The 13829-nt window shown below is 40.1% G+C and overlaps 1 protein-coding gene and 1 long non-coding RNA gene across 23 annotated transcripts in view; one reads left to right on the forward strand and one right to left on the reverse strand.

The window, feature by feature from the left end:
- LOC117960707 (nuclear factor 1 X-type-like) overlaps positions 1–13466 on the reverse strand; it is a 119609-nt gene extending 106143 nt beyond the window's left edge. For 4 of the 22 annotated variants that reach the window (XM_034898892.1, XM_034898917.1, XM_034898835.1 and 1 more), the window contains exon 1: positions 3438–4295. In XM_034898892.1, coding sequence (XP_034754783.1) covers positions 3438–3440 — 3 coding nt within the window. In that variant the 5' untranslated portion in view covers positions 3441–4295. Of the gene's footprint in view, positions 1–3437; positions 4302–9707; positions 9727–13343 lie in introns of those variants that run through there. The other 18 variants (XM_034898875.1, XM_034898900.1, XM_034898820.1 and 15 more) reach the window with 16 other exon arrangements.
- Positions 3529–6989, forward strand: LOC117960818. The gene is made up of 2 exons (XR_004660235.1): positions 3529–3767; positions 6754–6989. It is a non-coding gene; the product is annotated as an uncharacterized LOC117960818 (long non-coding RNA).
- Positions 13467–13829: the final 363 nt, after the last annotated feature.

Genomic DNA, 13829 nt, shown 5'->3' on the forward strand with positions numbered 1-13829 from the left:
GGGAGAGAGAAGGAGAGAGTCCAGCCAACCTGCGTGAGATGGCAACCACTTCAAAGACGCTAGGCCGCACCGGCGATCTGTTCCACGGTGTGTGAGGGGTGTATGAAAGGCAGAAATGGCCGCCGTGTGAGTTCCTGCCAAAGCTACCTTGGGGAGAAATGTTGGAAAAATACAATTTTTCCACGCAGCCATCTCGGGGGTGGACGGAAAACGGATAAGAAAGAAGATGAGAAACTGAGGGGCTGCATTAAAAAAAGAAGGATAGATGGATGGCTGAGCAGAGTGGGGCTAATTATTTCACTTCACTTGTGGGTCCTGAAGGTTTTGTTGGGTCAGAAGTGCAGCCAAGATGTAGTGCTAAAGACTGCATTTGGCTTAATTGTGCAGTTGTGTTTTATTAACACAATTATAAATGGTGGGATCTGTATAAGGCATGAGGCACACGGCGTGAACAGTTTCTGTGCAGGAGTTTAAAATTATTCCACACGACTGAGGCAAAACACATTCCACTCAAGCAGGAAATTAACTTTTGTGTGTATGTGTGTGTGGTTCAAATCGATGGTGCTTGTATGCAAATCAGCTGGGTGAGGTTAAAGCTTTTTGATTCCTGAGTAATAGATAGAAACTATGCCACACTTAACAATAGCTGTACCAACTCAAGGCACGAAAAAAAAAAAAACATTCTAAAACAAAAACTGTTTCGGTGAAAAACAAGTTTGAACAGGGCGCACATTGTGACACACCCCAAGATTGGCTTGGCCTCGCACCCCGCCTGTCAACTCCTGATCTTGCTCGACAGGCTGGCCTTCAGATGAACACCATGCCAATTGTAACACTGAACTTCCCGGGCTGCAACATTTTGCTGCCACACTGCTCGCACCATACGTCACCTCCGTACACTAGGTAACCCAACGCCACCGACATCGCTTTTCCTACATGGATCCTCATTCATGCTTTTTTGTATTGGCCGAACCACACTTAGTTAAGGCCTCGCCGCACTGGTTATCTGCATTTAACAATGAGATTTGGACTGGTACAATTAGCCCTTTGTGTCACACAAGGTCTGATCCGTGGAGAGATTTTCTTGTGGTTAGGTTCTAATACAGCAGAGTTTACCACAAAGACCAGGAAGCATAGAGTTACATTACATACACACACTCAGTATGACTCAATAAGGCAGTGTGTTGAGCTCATTTCAAATGTCTCACCCACTTCCATCTCACTGAAATGATACTCTAAAAGATGTATTTAAATACATTACAAGGTTCACGCCCACCTTCCAGCTTGGCACCAATACCAGTCTTGGCTTTGATGTGACTGACAGGTTCTGTGGTTGGCAGGTTTTCTCCGCAACAACTGAAGTGCAACCAATTGTAAAATTGCAGGCCCACTTTCAAAACAACCATTGTCTAACGTGTCATTCACCTTAGGAAGACAGACAATCGTTCAGCTGACATCACAACTCACATGTGGCCTGAAATGTGAAATTTTGAACCACTCAAGGCCTGTTTGTGTTGTGTAGATATGACTCTGTGTCACATCATGACAAACATTTCTGGCAAGTGACCCCCGTAATAAAGTCATTATTCTTCTAACTGATGTTTGAAACACCTAAAAGTATGTTTTCACACATGCGAACAACGTGTCTTTCATTTGAAGAACTGAAACCAAGTTTCCTCCTGTAAAGTTCCTCGGTGACAATAATTGAGCAGAGGCAGACTGAATGAAAACTTGTCATAGATGCCCTCTATAATGATTTTTCTTTACATACAAGACACTTTTGCATATTGTTGATGACACTCAAAGTTCCATCCAGTCTGAATTGGAGTGTCTAGACAATATCTAAAATTACTCCACAAAACAAAACCTTTTATATGAGTTAGATGTTATTAATGAATAAACAACAATAAAATATCCTCATGTCTGGAGTTTTCATTTGCATAAGCTGTAGCAACTATTGCAAATTTTTTGCTGTGTTGCGGACATTCATGTGTCTTTGGTTAATTATTTTTGAATGTTTATTGTTTTTATTGGTGAAACAAAGACATTGTCATTTGAAAAATGATATCCAGATTGTGTGTCAGTATATATAAACCATTACATTTTACCATTAGAAATATATTTGGTGCAATAGGAATATTGTATTGCAATTTCTGGCATGTGCATCCTGTATTCATCCCCGCTAAAGTAATGAATTTCTCTGTTTCTACAAAAGCTTCCCATCATTACCTCAGAATATTTGGTTCTTTGTTAAACCAAGAGCTCAACAGAACAACCTGGAAGCTACAAACACGTCTTATTATGGTACTTTAACAGTAATCTCTTTGGCTGATAATGAAGATCAATTTTAATCTAGGTCACAAATTTAGGCCATTATAACTATACTATGATGTCATAATTCAAAAGCTTTGAAATTCACCATGACAGAGACAGTTTAATTTCAAGGAATACTTTAGTAATCATCTGATGAAATAAATGCTGCAGAGTGTTAAAATCTAATCAGATCTTCATTAGACCAAAGATTCTTCCTCTTTAATTTAATACACGGAGGCGCTCTTATTATTCATGGTGTTTTCGCACTTGTTATAGGGGTACAAAGACGGTCTGTGCGTCACCTCACCTCCCCACCCCCTTGTAGTCGCTATAAGTGTCATCAACTACGCAAATGAAGTGCCCATTGATATAAAAAAAAGGCACAGTCAGACAGAAAAGACAGTCCGGGTGCAAGGTGGAGAACGGTGCAGTAACCCTGCTCCACACGGATTTAGAATGCTTTCAGAATGTCATCATCAAAATAATGAATACCGCACATAGCTATGCTGGGCTTTCAAATCTCCGCAGTCTACATGTGTGTTTTACTATGTTTGATCTGGGCTGCGAAGGAAGAGCAGCCTCCACTTTGTCAATCTGTATTTACTGGGCTACTCAAACGCATCTGCAAATAATTCAGCCTGCACGATGTTAACCCATCAGTGAGGCTAAAACACTGATTTTGAATTAAGAAAAATGTGTTTTATGTCTGTATCATATTAGAAATATATTATTACAACGTTAATATGTTGAGAAAGGTTTAAGGGAATTGGGAGCAAGGAAAGTTAGGTTCACAAAAAAGACATGGTATACTATAAAACAAGAGCTGCATTAAAATACACTCCTGTGGTTTTGCAAGTAATATGGGGCAATCCGCAAATTCCATTTTTGTCAAAATGTGGTCAATCACTGTAAGTCTAGATGCTTCATAATTATCGGTGCGTTGTGTCATCATTCATGGCCCCACACTCCGCGCGTCCAACAAAATGCTGATCTTCTACAAAGAAATTAATACCCTCAAACTAACAGCAGGGAATCAGTTTAACACAAGAAATGTTAAATTCAGTCCTATAGACCTTACCCTATAGACCCAACAGAGGGGAACTATTGAGTTACACAGCACGTACCATTATAGGGTGGGGAGATCTGCCAACCCTTTCAGTGCCCCATTTTCCTTTAAAAGTTCAGCTTCCAAAAAAGTGAGAGAGGGAGTGAGGGCTGAGGGAGGAAGACTTAGTATCTTCGCTGTTGCCGGAAGCAGAAAAAGGACCTTTAAACAAGTCGGCCTTAGGCCCAGATAGAAAAAAAACACGCTCTTTCAAAAGTGGGTCCACTTTGCAGAGAAAGGAGGAAAAGAGGACAGCGGCACCGAGCCCTCCGTCTACCGCAGTTTGGCCTCAGATGCGCCCATCTCCAGCAGCAAGAAGTCAGAGAGACGTCTGCGTCAGAGTCCCGAGGTGCGTGCTTCAGCGGCCAAACTTGTCCAGCAGATCGGGAGACGCTTAAAAGCTCCCCGAAAGAATACAAAATAACACTTCAAAGAAAAAAAATGAATGGACGTAAGAGGTCATGCAAAGTAAGTTCTGTTTATATTATTTTTCCGTGTGCAGCCTTTGCAGTCGGGCAGCTTCTGTCTCCAAAACGTGTCCAAAAGCGGCTGTCTCCCGCGTCGCGCGTCCGATCTGTTTTACCCTCGTATCGCTCTCTCGCTCTCTCTCTCTCTTCTCTCTCTCTCTCTTGTTCCAAACACACACAGCACACATACGCACACACGCGGAGTTACACACAAACGGGGGGACACCCCTGGTCCCTCGCCGCCGCCTCCTCCTCAAAGCTGACGAGATGAAAGAGCAGCTTGCGTTTTGCTTCTTCAGATCGCAGCTTCGCCGAAAGCAGAATGCCTGCACAGCGACGCGTGGTCGGTCCGGGCTCCGGCGGGGCTCTGGATGCCTCGGTGCGTAAAATGGAAGCTCGCCGTGCGTTCCGGCAGCCGCGACCAACAGCCCACATGCACTTCCCTCCACCACAAAATATCAGCCACTAAATAGCTCACCTCGGCAACGTGTGTCCTGTTTACACACAGAAAAATAAGAGACGGGGAACTGGGGCAGTTGTTTACAGTGGAGGTGGGGGACGGCGCTTCAGCCGGCAGCGTCGAACTGATGAATTATTGGGTGAATTTTTAATAAAGCGAGCGGTTTGCAGTCTGTCGCGGAGAAAGCGAAGCGGCCAGGGAAGCAGCTGGGGCTTTAGGAGAATTAGGAGGACCAAGGGCTAAATCACGGACGGCGGGGATTAGGGCTGCACTGGCTCCTACCTACCGCCTGCGTGGAGCTTTCGAGAGTGGCACTGTGGGCACGGCTGGGCATGACCCGAGCTGCTCCGAGGTTGATTTACGTAGTTTTTAATGTCACAATCTCGAGCAAAGATCAAGCATAAAAGGGTTCATTTGGGTTAATTTAAGGAAAGTCTAGTCACTCAGTGCCAGCTGATTACATTCAAAATATCAAATGCCAAGTCACCACGTGTCCTCAGAAGTTGAGTGAATATGAGGAGGTTCGGAGGGCTTTTGAAAGCAGGACTTTCCATATTTTAAGCTTAGAATTGTTATTGTTATTCATTAAGGCGATAAGTGTAATGGCAATGATGGAATTTAGCACACTTTAAAGCGTCTATGAAAGACTTCCCTAACACAAGTTGTCACGGTGTCTCCCAACAGAATGACGCAGTGAAGCAACAGGATTAAATGTGCCTGAGAGAGAGTGGAAGCCATAAAAGATCTGACTTTGGGGAAATGACTCTAGAACGCAAAATGTGCTGTTTCTAATAGAAGGGCTGATAGTTGCAGAATATGGGAGACACAGACCCGTCCAAGACAACCATAAGACATGCACGACATGTGGACATCCTCTCGGATTATTTAGGGAAAAGGCCAAAACGTTATTGAGTTTTTCATGTAACCGGTTTTTGTCCTGGGACGAAGAGCATTACGTGGGAAACAGGACTTGTGGTAGTGGTCAAAAAGAGAATGACACAAAGAAAATAGCTCCTCAAAAATGTTTTCGTTAAAGTGATTTCCCCATATCCAAAAAATCGTACACACTAGGTTAATTTCAGAAAGTATTCCAAAAACATGCGAGTGGAAAACCCACGCAAGGCTAATCAGATGGTTAAAAGGCAATGCTATTTGTTTTATATTTCACACACCAGGCTTTGCAAAACTAATATAAACACTTCGTTTAAATCAAGACAACGCATAATGACATTAAATAGTCCTATTGAATGTAGGCCTTTTTTAATGATACTTTAGTGCATTGGGCCTGCGTCTGCGTGTAAATCGGATTTAATCGCAGTTGGGCCTGTGTCGTTATCAGTCTTCTTCTTTTTTTTTTTTTTTTAAAGCAGACGTCTAATGACATTCCTCCAACATGACGACTTATCAATAATTAAATGTTGACCTCCCCACACATTTGGCCACATCAATTATTCAAGTCACTGAATTTGTGATTTAAGTTTTTGTTTGGGCCTAAATTGGATGCTTCCATTTACACGACAGTGTGTCTGTGGTCTCATGACGTGAGGATGTGGGGCGTTTAAAAAGAAAAGAAAAAGAATGAAGTAACGAAGGTTCCATTTACTTAACAGCTGGGAGATAATTTGTCGTTTTAGTTGGTGTCACAGTCTGAATGTTGTTTAAAATGGAGACCAAAAAGACCTTTTAAGATGATTCTGTTAACAACACAAAGATAAATAATGTGACCTAAACTCTCTCAACTGCAAACTTTCACCTACTCATTAACACTTATTCAAAGGCCATTTATTTTCCAAGTGAGATTTTTTTAAGAAAAACAAACTTCCATTATTATACATCAATTTCATTCATTTAAAAAAGTGACTATAAATGTGCATGAGCTCAAACGTGATTCTTTTTGTGACATATATGACCGCAAAAATCCTTTCTGAATTTCGATTTTCAATGAATAAATAAATAATATTAAGTGGTAATTTTAAACTTATGGTTATTATTTGTAAGACGAACTCTGGTTATTAGTTGGGACATCAGAATCAAACTAATGTTGCAGTAGTAACAAGTTCAGCATTTAGTTCTAATAATTATGAATATTAAGTTATAACATCCTACTAGAGTTGGGGAATGGTTAAAAGTGCATTAAAATGATTATCAGTAGGCTACTTTCCCACAACAAATATAAAAAAATCATTAATCGCACTGAGGGTGGTAATAATACAAAAATTAAACTCTAATAATGATAATAATGAGATAAAATACAGCCTGGACTTCATAATCAACACGTTGTGATGATTTACTTATTAAATGACATCAGCCTCCAGCGATTGTATAATTTTCACAGTTTATACTATGACCTTCCTGAATGTGTTTTCTTTTCGTTTTGTTTGAATATTGCTTCTGTTGTCTTTTTACAGATGCTGGTGACTGGGAGGCTCGCACACATGCCCGACGGCCTGTTTGGAGAATGACCAGTTGATTGGAAAAACACCAAAATTTCCCTCTAAACCCCGAATAATCCCACGACACGATTCTTTTCCTAACTCTTAATCAATTTACAAATAACTGTACAGATCGACCACACTGTGTAATCAGCACGAACAACTAATGTCCGGAAGTTGCAGAAGGCCAGACAGATTTACAAGTTTGAGGTTAAAAAGAAAAACAAACAAAAAACAAAAAAAACATTAACCGAACAAAACGTGTTTGGAGAACGAGCAAAATGTGTTGCGTGGTTGTCCAGTGTACAAATCGAAAATAACCCTATTTCTCAGCATGACAGTCATGGCGTTTTCAATCATAGGCTAAAGTAGGCCTAGACTACGTTTAAAGAAATGGCCCTAAAACATATTTTCAAAAATCTAAAAACTGCAGAAAAAAAGACGTTGTTTCTCATGATTGCATTAACTGTGAAACAAGTCTGAGGGTAAACTGCACAGAAACCCAACACAGATAAAAACATTTCTCAGTAATTAACATAATAACAAAATAACATAATCGCGGTACGTTTAGCTGGCCTATATAAAGTACATTTATCATTTATGGGGAATTTCGAAGAATAGGGCTAAAATAAAACAGACACCTGAACTACATGTGGACATTAAAGTATTAAATATACAAGAAAAACGCGACATCGCAAATAATCATTAAAGCATGGACGAAAAACGTTGAAGCTGTTTGTTAAAAGCTATACAGTAGAACAACAGACCAAATACTTTGCCCATTTGAAAATAGTTTGAAGAAACCTGCTTGCATTTGTCTATGAATGTGGCTTAAATAATAATTTACACTCCCTTGCACTGGTGCTGATGCACCATATGCTTATTGACCTCATTTCAATTATAAATAAATAAATAGAAATAATGTTGATGAAATGTCTTAAAACCTAAAGCTACATCTGAACCATGGCGTTTTTTCCATCTATTTGTGGAGACAGGGGACAAAATAATCAAATAACTCAAATGCTTGTGGGCATAAACCCTTGATTTTAACAAATAAATAATAAAAAATAAAATATAAAAATAAAAAGTATGTTACAAAAAAACAACTGGAGGAAATTTGCTGGTGTGTGTCAGCCCGGATCATGTTAACCGACCTATAAGTGTCAATTAGGCTGAGCTTTGGGTTAATAGAAGCCCTGAGTGGAGGATCTCACCACAGCCCTCTAAACCAGCCATTACTGCAGACCACAACGGATCAACAGCACACTGTTTTAAGACCCAAAATGATGTGGACAATATGTTCCCTAGAGCTCACTGTAAGAGGAGAAGGGCACACTGTGGGATCAGGCAGGCGGAGCTCAGACAACATGGAGGGACTTTTTTCCCTAAGTCTGTAAAACCTTAAAATTATTCTTTCTCAAAAATTACAAGTTTAAGATTCCGGGCTGGAATATAACTGCAAACCATGATTGTTATGTTAGAAACTAATTATCAGAGAAAAGACTAGGCGATTCATTGCTGGTGATTGTAGCAGACAAATATTCACTTATCAAAGATGGATTTGGCACCAACTATTTACGAGTTTAGAGAAACATAAACAGCCATCTTTATTCAACAGGCGCACGTTTTATTAGAGTAATTACTAGATATGAAGTGCATAATTAGGATAACAACATAAGGAGCCATCTCAGATTCTTTCAAAGTAGTTACAGAGTTAATATGGTGTCTGAGGAATTTGGAAAGCAAACAGATGTTTGACGCACCTGTCTATGTAGCACAACATGACTGAAGTTAAATGTTCCCTTCTCAGCCTGCAAATCCAAATCTTAAAAACACTCTGATTTGTAAAGCAAAATAATGTTGTTACAAATGATGATTGCTACAATAAACTGAAGCAATATAACTCAGGGTGGACTAAGGTGAAAATAACAAATGTCCTTAGAAGTAAAGGTGAAACAGAAAGACATTCACGGACCTTTAAGAGAAAAAAGGAGAAAACAATGCAAAGGGAAATGGCAGCTCATCCAGACAACTTGCGCTATTTACCAAATGTACAAATTTGCAAAGCTATTGTGCACAGTTAAACTACTAAGGCCTAACAAGATCACAAAAAGAACCACGGATGGTCAATTAAATAGATGGAAGAAATAAAGAAAAGCAAATATAGCTGAGCTGGAAAATTGAGATGATAAGGCAAATTTTAGACTCAAAGCACCGCAGTGCACAAAAAACACTGCACAACTAAAAAGCACAACCCAATAAAAAAACAAAGGCCTCAGTCCTTCCGTGTGACTGCTGCAGCAGATCTCCTGCTCTCACTGCCCTCTGCTGCAGTGAACATTAAATACTCATTTGGCCTTACACAAAACACACTCTGCACCAAGACCACACGTCAAACTCTGTTTTTCCCTCTCAATCATCAGTCCTCTTCCTGTTAATAGAAGTGACCCAGAGAATTCTGCGCCTCCATGTGAGAAGTGCAACAAGCGGCGGAAAGCAAAAAACAAGGCTCTTTTTGTCTGCGGCGGCCGAGGATTTATCCCCGTATTGCTGAATGTTGTCTAGCATTACAAGTCTCAGCCCTGGCCTGGATGGGCACAGGAGGACTCTGCTGGCCCTGCTCACACTGTCTGCATCCTTTACGCTCCGCCATGCAAACAAACCCAAATGAGAGAGCAGCTGAGGAGGGAAAGCAAAGGAGATGGAGGGTTTGTTGGAGGGGAAAAAAAAGATGAAAGGAAGGAAAGGGAAATGAAGGAAGACTGACGGATGCGACGGCTGCAAAAAGGAAATGAAGAAATATATGTGGCTATAAGGAAGGAAGGAAATAGTTGGTCTAAAGTAGTCGCATAGGGACAAAAAAAGAGTGAGCCTCTGTGTGTTTGTGTGCAATAGAAAGAGAAAGAAAGAGAAAAAGAGCGGGTACTAACCGGCTATTGGAGGGGTGAGGAATGCCCGGCCCTGGCACAGGAGAATGGGATGGAGGGTGGAGTATGTTCACATTGCTGCTGCCAGCCGAGCACATTCCCACTACACAGTCATGGAGACGTTTTAACCTACAGATATTGAAGCAGCAGCAGGAGAGTCTTTTCACTTGGGTACAATAATACATTACTATACGTTTTATTTTATGAAGCGCTGTAAAATAAGGCTTCTAAAATGATCTAAAGGGATGCCGAAATCATTTGCTGAGGCCAAAAACAGACGTGAACAATACGTGTATGTCTATTATATTTTCTATTGTTTTGGGGGCATTTTTGTCTTTTTATTCAGACGTGGACAGCAAAGATGGAGAGGACATTTGGCACGTCCTGAGAAGTGCTGTAAGAGGGTAGTCCACTTTAATTAAAAAAAGTATATACTAAAAAAAGGGGGCGTCTACTTGCTTACTAAGTGTTTCATGAAAGGAAATTAAACTTACATTTTACCATACACTGATTATGTTATTTTTAAAATTGAATTTACTTTAAAATAATTAACAAAACTCAACAAAAGCAATCTAAAGGTACTGCGTATCATGACCTAAGGAAATAGTTTTAATGCAGGGCACATTTAAGCATTGATCAATCCAAAGCTGGCTCCCAATATCCAAAGTGTGTTTCTCTTGTACTGCAATAGCTTCTAAAATAAGACAACTTTCTTCCATTTATTTCACATATTGTATACGTACATAACCAAAAATTCATTCCTGAAATTATCCTTAAAAGTAGTCATAAAGAACATTTTAATTGTTTGACAATTTCAGAAAACATTATTTATAAATGTCTTCTACTTGATCAGCCATAATAATAACAATAAACACATGATCTATAATTATGTGGAAGTCAAATTTGAAGTACTTTTATTTTACTACATACATAAAGATGGAAATGTACTTTTTACAATACATTTATCTGAGTATAAGTCACTTTGCAGATTATTTATTTTGCAAACTAAATATACGATCATTTTATAAAATATGATTTATTGTATATCTATCATGAACATTGATATACAGATTAAACTTCCCAGGAATATATAAAGTAGTTAAAACCCGCTCCACCTCTGCCATCTGCAAGATTAAAATGCTGCTTAAATATTAATACATCAGTAATAACAATCTGATTATACAATATTATAATAATATAACACTAATTAATGTGGATACTTTGAGACTTAAAAGACATTTCAGCCCATTTTAGAGTATTGCTACATAGTAATACTGATACTTTTACTTCAGAAAGGCTCTGAATACTTCTTTACTAGTGTTTGAGAGTACTTCTATGAATTTAAAACTTTATCAAGCTCTACACATTTCAGAGTGTGAGGTCAGAGTCAAAGATTATGAACTCGGGATTATGAGAACATGACGTGAAGAATGTCACGAGCCATTTGTCTTTCTGAAAACAGACTTCACTTTTCCAAGTATTTTGTCTGAGACCATGTGAGTGTGTGTGTGCATAAGTGTCTGTGTGTCTGTCGTCGGGGCAAAGGTTTATCAATGGCTGGCATTAGGCTCAGCTTTGATAACACACAAACGCATGCACACACAGTTTAACTGATAAAGCATTAGCTCCATTTTGAATCACATGTTTCGGATCAGCAAAAATGTGGATTACAAACAAGGCGACAATTATTATTGTGATTATTATTTGAAGTCAAACTTTGAGTTGATTAATCGATTAGTTGATCAGTAAAACTTTACTTAATATTATGTCATTCAGCTTCTCCAACGTGACGATATGGTAGATTTGATAGGTTCAGTGTCTTTGGGTTTTGGATTAATGGCCAAAAGAAGACAGTTTGGTTTCTGGGAAATTGTGATGGTCTAACAATTTCTTAGCAATTTCTTAAAATAAACAAATAATTGATTAAACGAGGAAATAATGGTCGGATAAATCATTAATGAACATCTTTGTTAGCAGCAGCCCTAATATCTACTAATAACATTATGATTCAGATTATTCTGATTATCATGATTATGGTTATTATTATTATTTTTGTTGTTATTATCAAATCCCATTTAACAAAATATTAAACATACAACCTGCTCTCAATACAGGACACAATGACACACTGCGGCCTGTATTTGCGCGACATTTACTGACACCATTATTCTTTGTGTAATAAACAGTCAGCAAACGTGACCTGATGTGAGGTCACCTAAACTGCAGCACACACACAGGCTGTCATTGTGTCTCCCCGTCTCCGCCCACTCTGTGAGCGGGCACGACTTCAGCACCGAGTGGATTTGTTCTGGGTCGGGCAGGTCAGCGGCATGTGCAGTGTAAAAGTTAGTTCGTTTTTATGTTTGTGTGGCGAGTAGGAGGGTGGTTTAATGGCGGTTGTGTGTGTGCATGTGTGTGTGTGTGTGTGTGTTCCCCCAGGAGAAAAGAGGACTCCTAATCTGTTTTCCTGGCTCTCCTTTAAAGGGAGAGCAAGACACACTAGAGGTTCCCTCTGATCTGCTGCCCCATCCATCCTTTACTTTCTCTCTCTCCTCCATCTCTCCTTTCCTCGCTTCCATCATCTGTCTCTCGTTCCCTGTGCTTTTAGCCCTCATTTTATCGGCCACCCGTCCCTATGCTCTCTCATCTGTTGTGTTGGCCCGCTCTGGTCTTTGTATGGCGACAGCCCCCATCTCCAGATACTGCCTAAGAGCTCTGATTCCACTTAATCACTCAGTTTTTTATTAGTTTTCCCTCACAGGGTATTTTGTGTTCTCAATTGCATTTATCTATTATGCTGTTTCAGATTTATTGCTTTAGGAGGCAGACTGTGTGGCACACTACCCGCCAATACGGTACACGATGCTGTGATCTCTCTACGTCTGCCCCTCTTTATGCCTGTCTGCTTTCATCCCTTCAAAATTAAATGAACAAATACACAAGGAGGGTGCTGTGCCACACTAGCTCACAACTCCTCTCCTACTTTATCTTATACTTTTTTATTAGTTTTCTTTTATTGGGGGACTTAAACTCTCGACTGCATTCATTTAGCATGCAGAAAAGACCACAGGGGAAAAGTATATGGCATCAGTTTCTCGGATGGTACACTACTCTTCCATCTCTTCCAATCTGTCCTGGCATCTTCTTTTGCCTCATTGCTTTACTTTTCAAATTTCACAATACAAATTAAAATCACAGGTATGGCTTTCTCTGTGAGCACAGATGTCTGTCTTTAAAAGAATTTTCTGTAATTAGGGTGGCTTAGTAGTGACTGTGGCACCTTCAAATCACAAATGTGTTCTGAAAGGGCAAAACTATACTGTTTATTATTGTATTGAACTATTTAATTTTTTCCAAACACTAATGATTAAGGTCATATTTCATGCCACAGCTTTGCCCTGCAGTCTGAACTGCTTATTTCTACTTAATTAGAAGACATGTCATGCATACTCAAAATATCGTGCCCCAAAATGGCGGCATACCATCCCGGCCCTCCATTTTGTTCTGCCAGTGAACCGAGTCTGGATCCTGCACCTGACTTGTTGGATCAGAGATTGCATTTGAAAATACCCTCTCTCCATGCCCCGCTGTTACTATGCATCCCTCTTCTGGTTATTGGTCAACACAAGTGTTGTTTACCTGCTGCACCAATAGGAGGGCGCCCACTGATTGACGTCCCCTCCTTCTCCGCTTTGTTTCCAGGGGCTTCCTGTGACCAAGTTGGGGGGGGCATGGGCCCTGGCCATCACCTTGACCGAATCCAGAACCAACTTAGGAAGGGACTCAGAGAGTAAGAGGGATAAAGGAAACAGAAGAGTGAGTAAGGATGCAATAAAATATTAGGGTTATAAAATGTTAGTCAAGACAAAGCAAGAAACAACAACAGCTCCTCATTAGGATAAAACAAAAAACAAAGAAAAAATAATAATATTCATGACCCTGTCCCTCCCCTCTAAATTCAGCACCCTCCCTTCCTCCATCCCCTCTCAAATCCTCCCTCCTCCTCACTTCCTCTCCCCTCCATTGGGTGGCAACACTTGGTATGGCACATGGTGAGACAGCTGTTGCAGGGCAACATGGGCATCTGTGGTGCTACATAGAGGAGAGAGAATGGGGGGGGGGGGG

Source organism: Etheostoma cragini, chromosome 2 (genome assembly GCF_013103735.1).
Source record: "Etheostoma cragini isolate CJK2018 chromosome 2, CSU_Ecrag_1.0, whole genome shotgun sequence".
Classification (NCBI taxonomy): Eukaryota; Metazoa; Chordata; class Actinopteri; order Perciformes; family Percidae; genus Etheostoma; species Etheostoma cragini.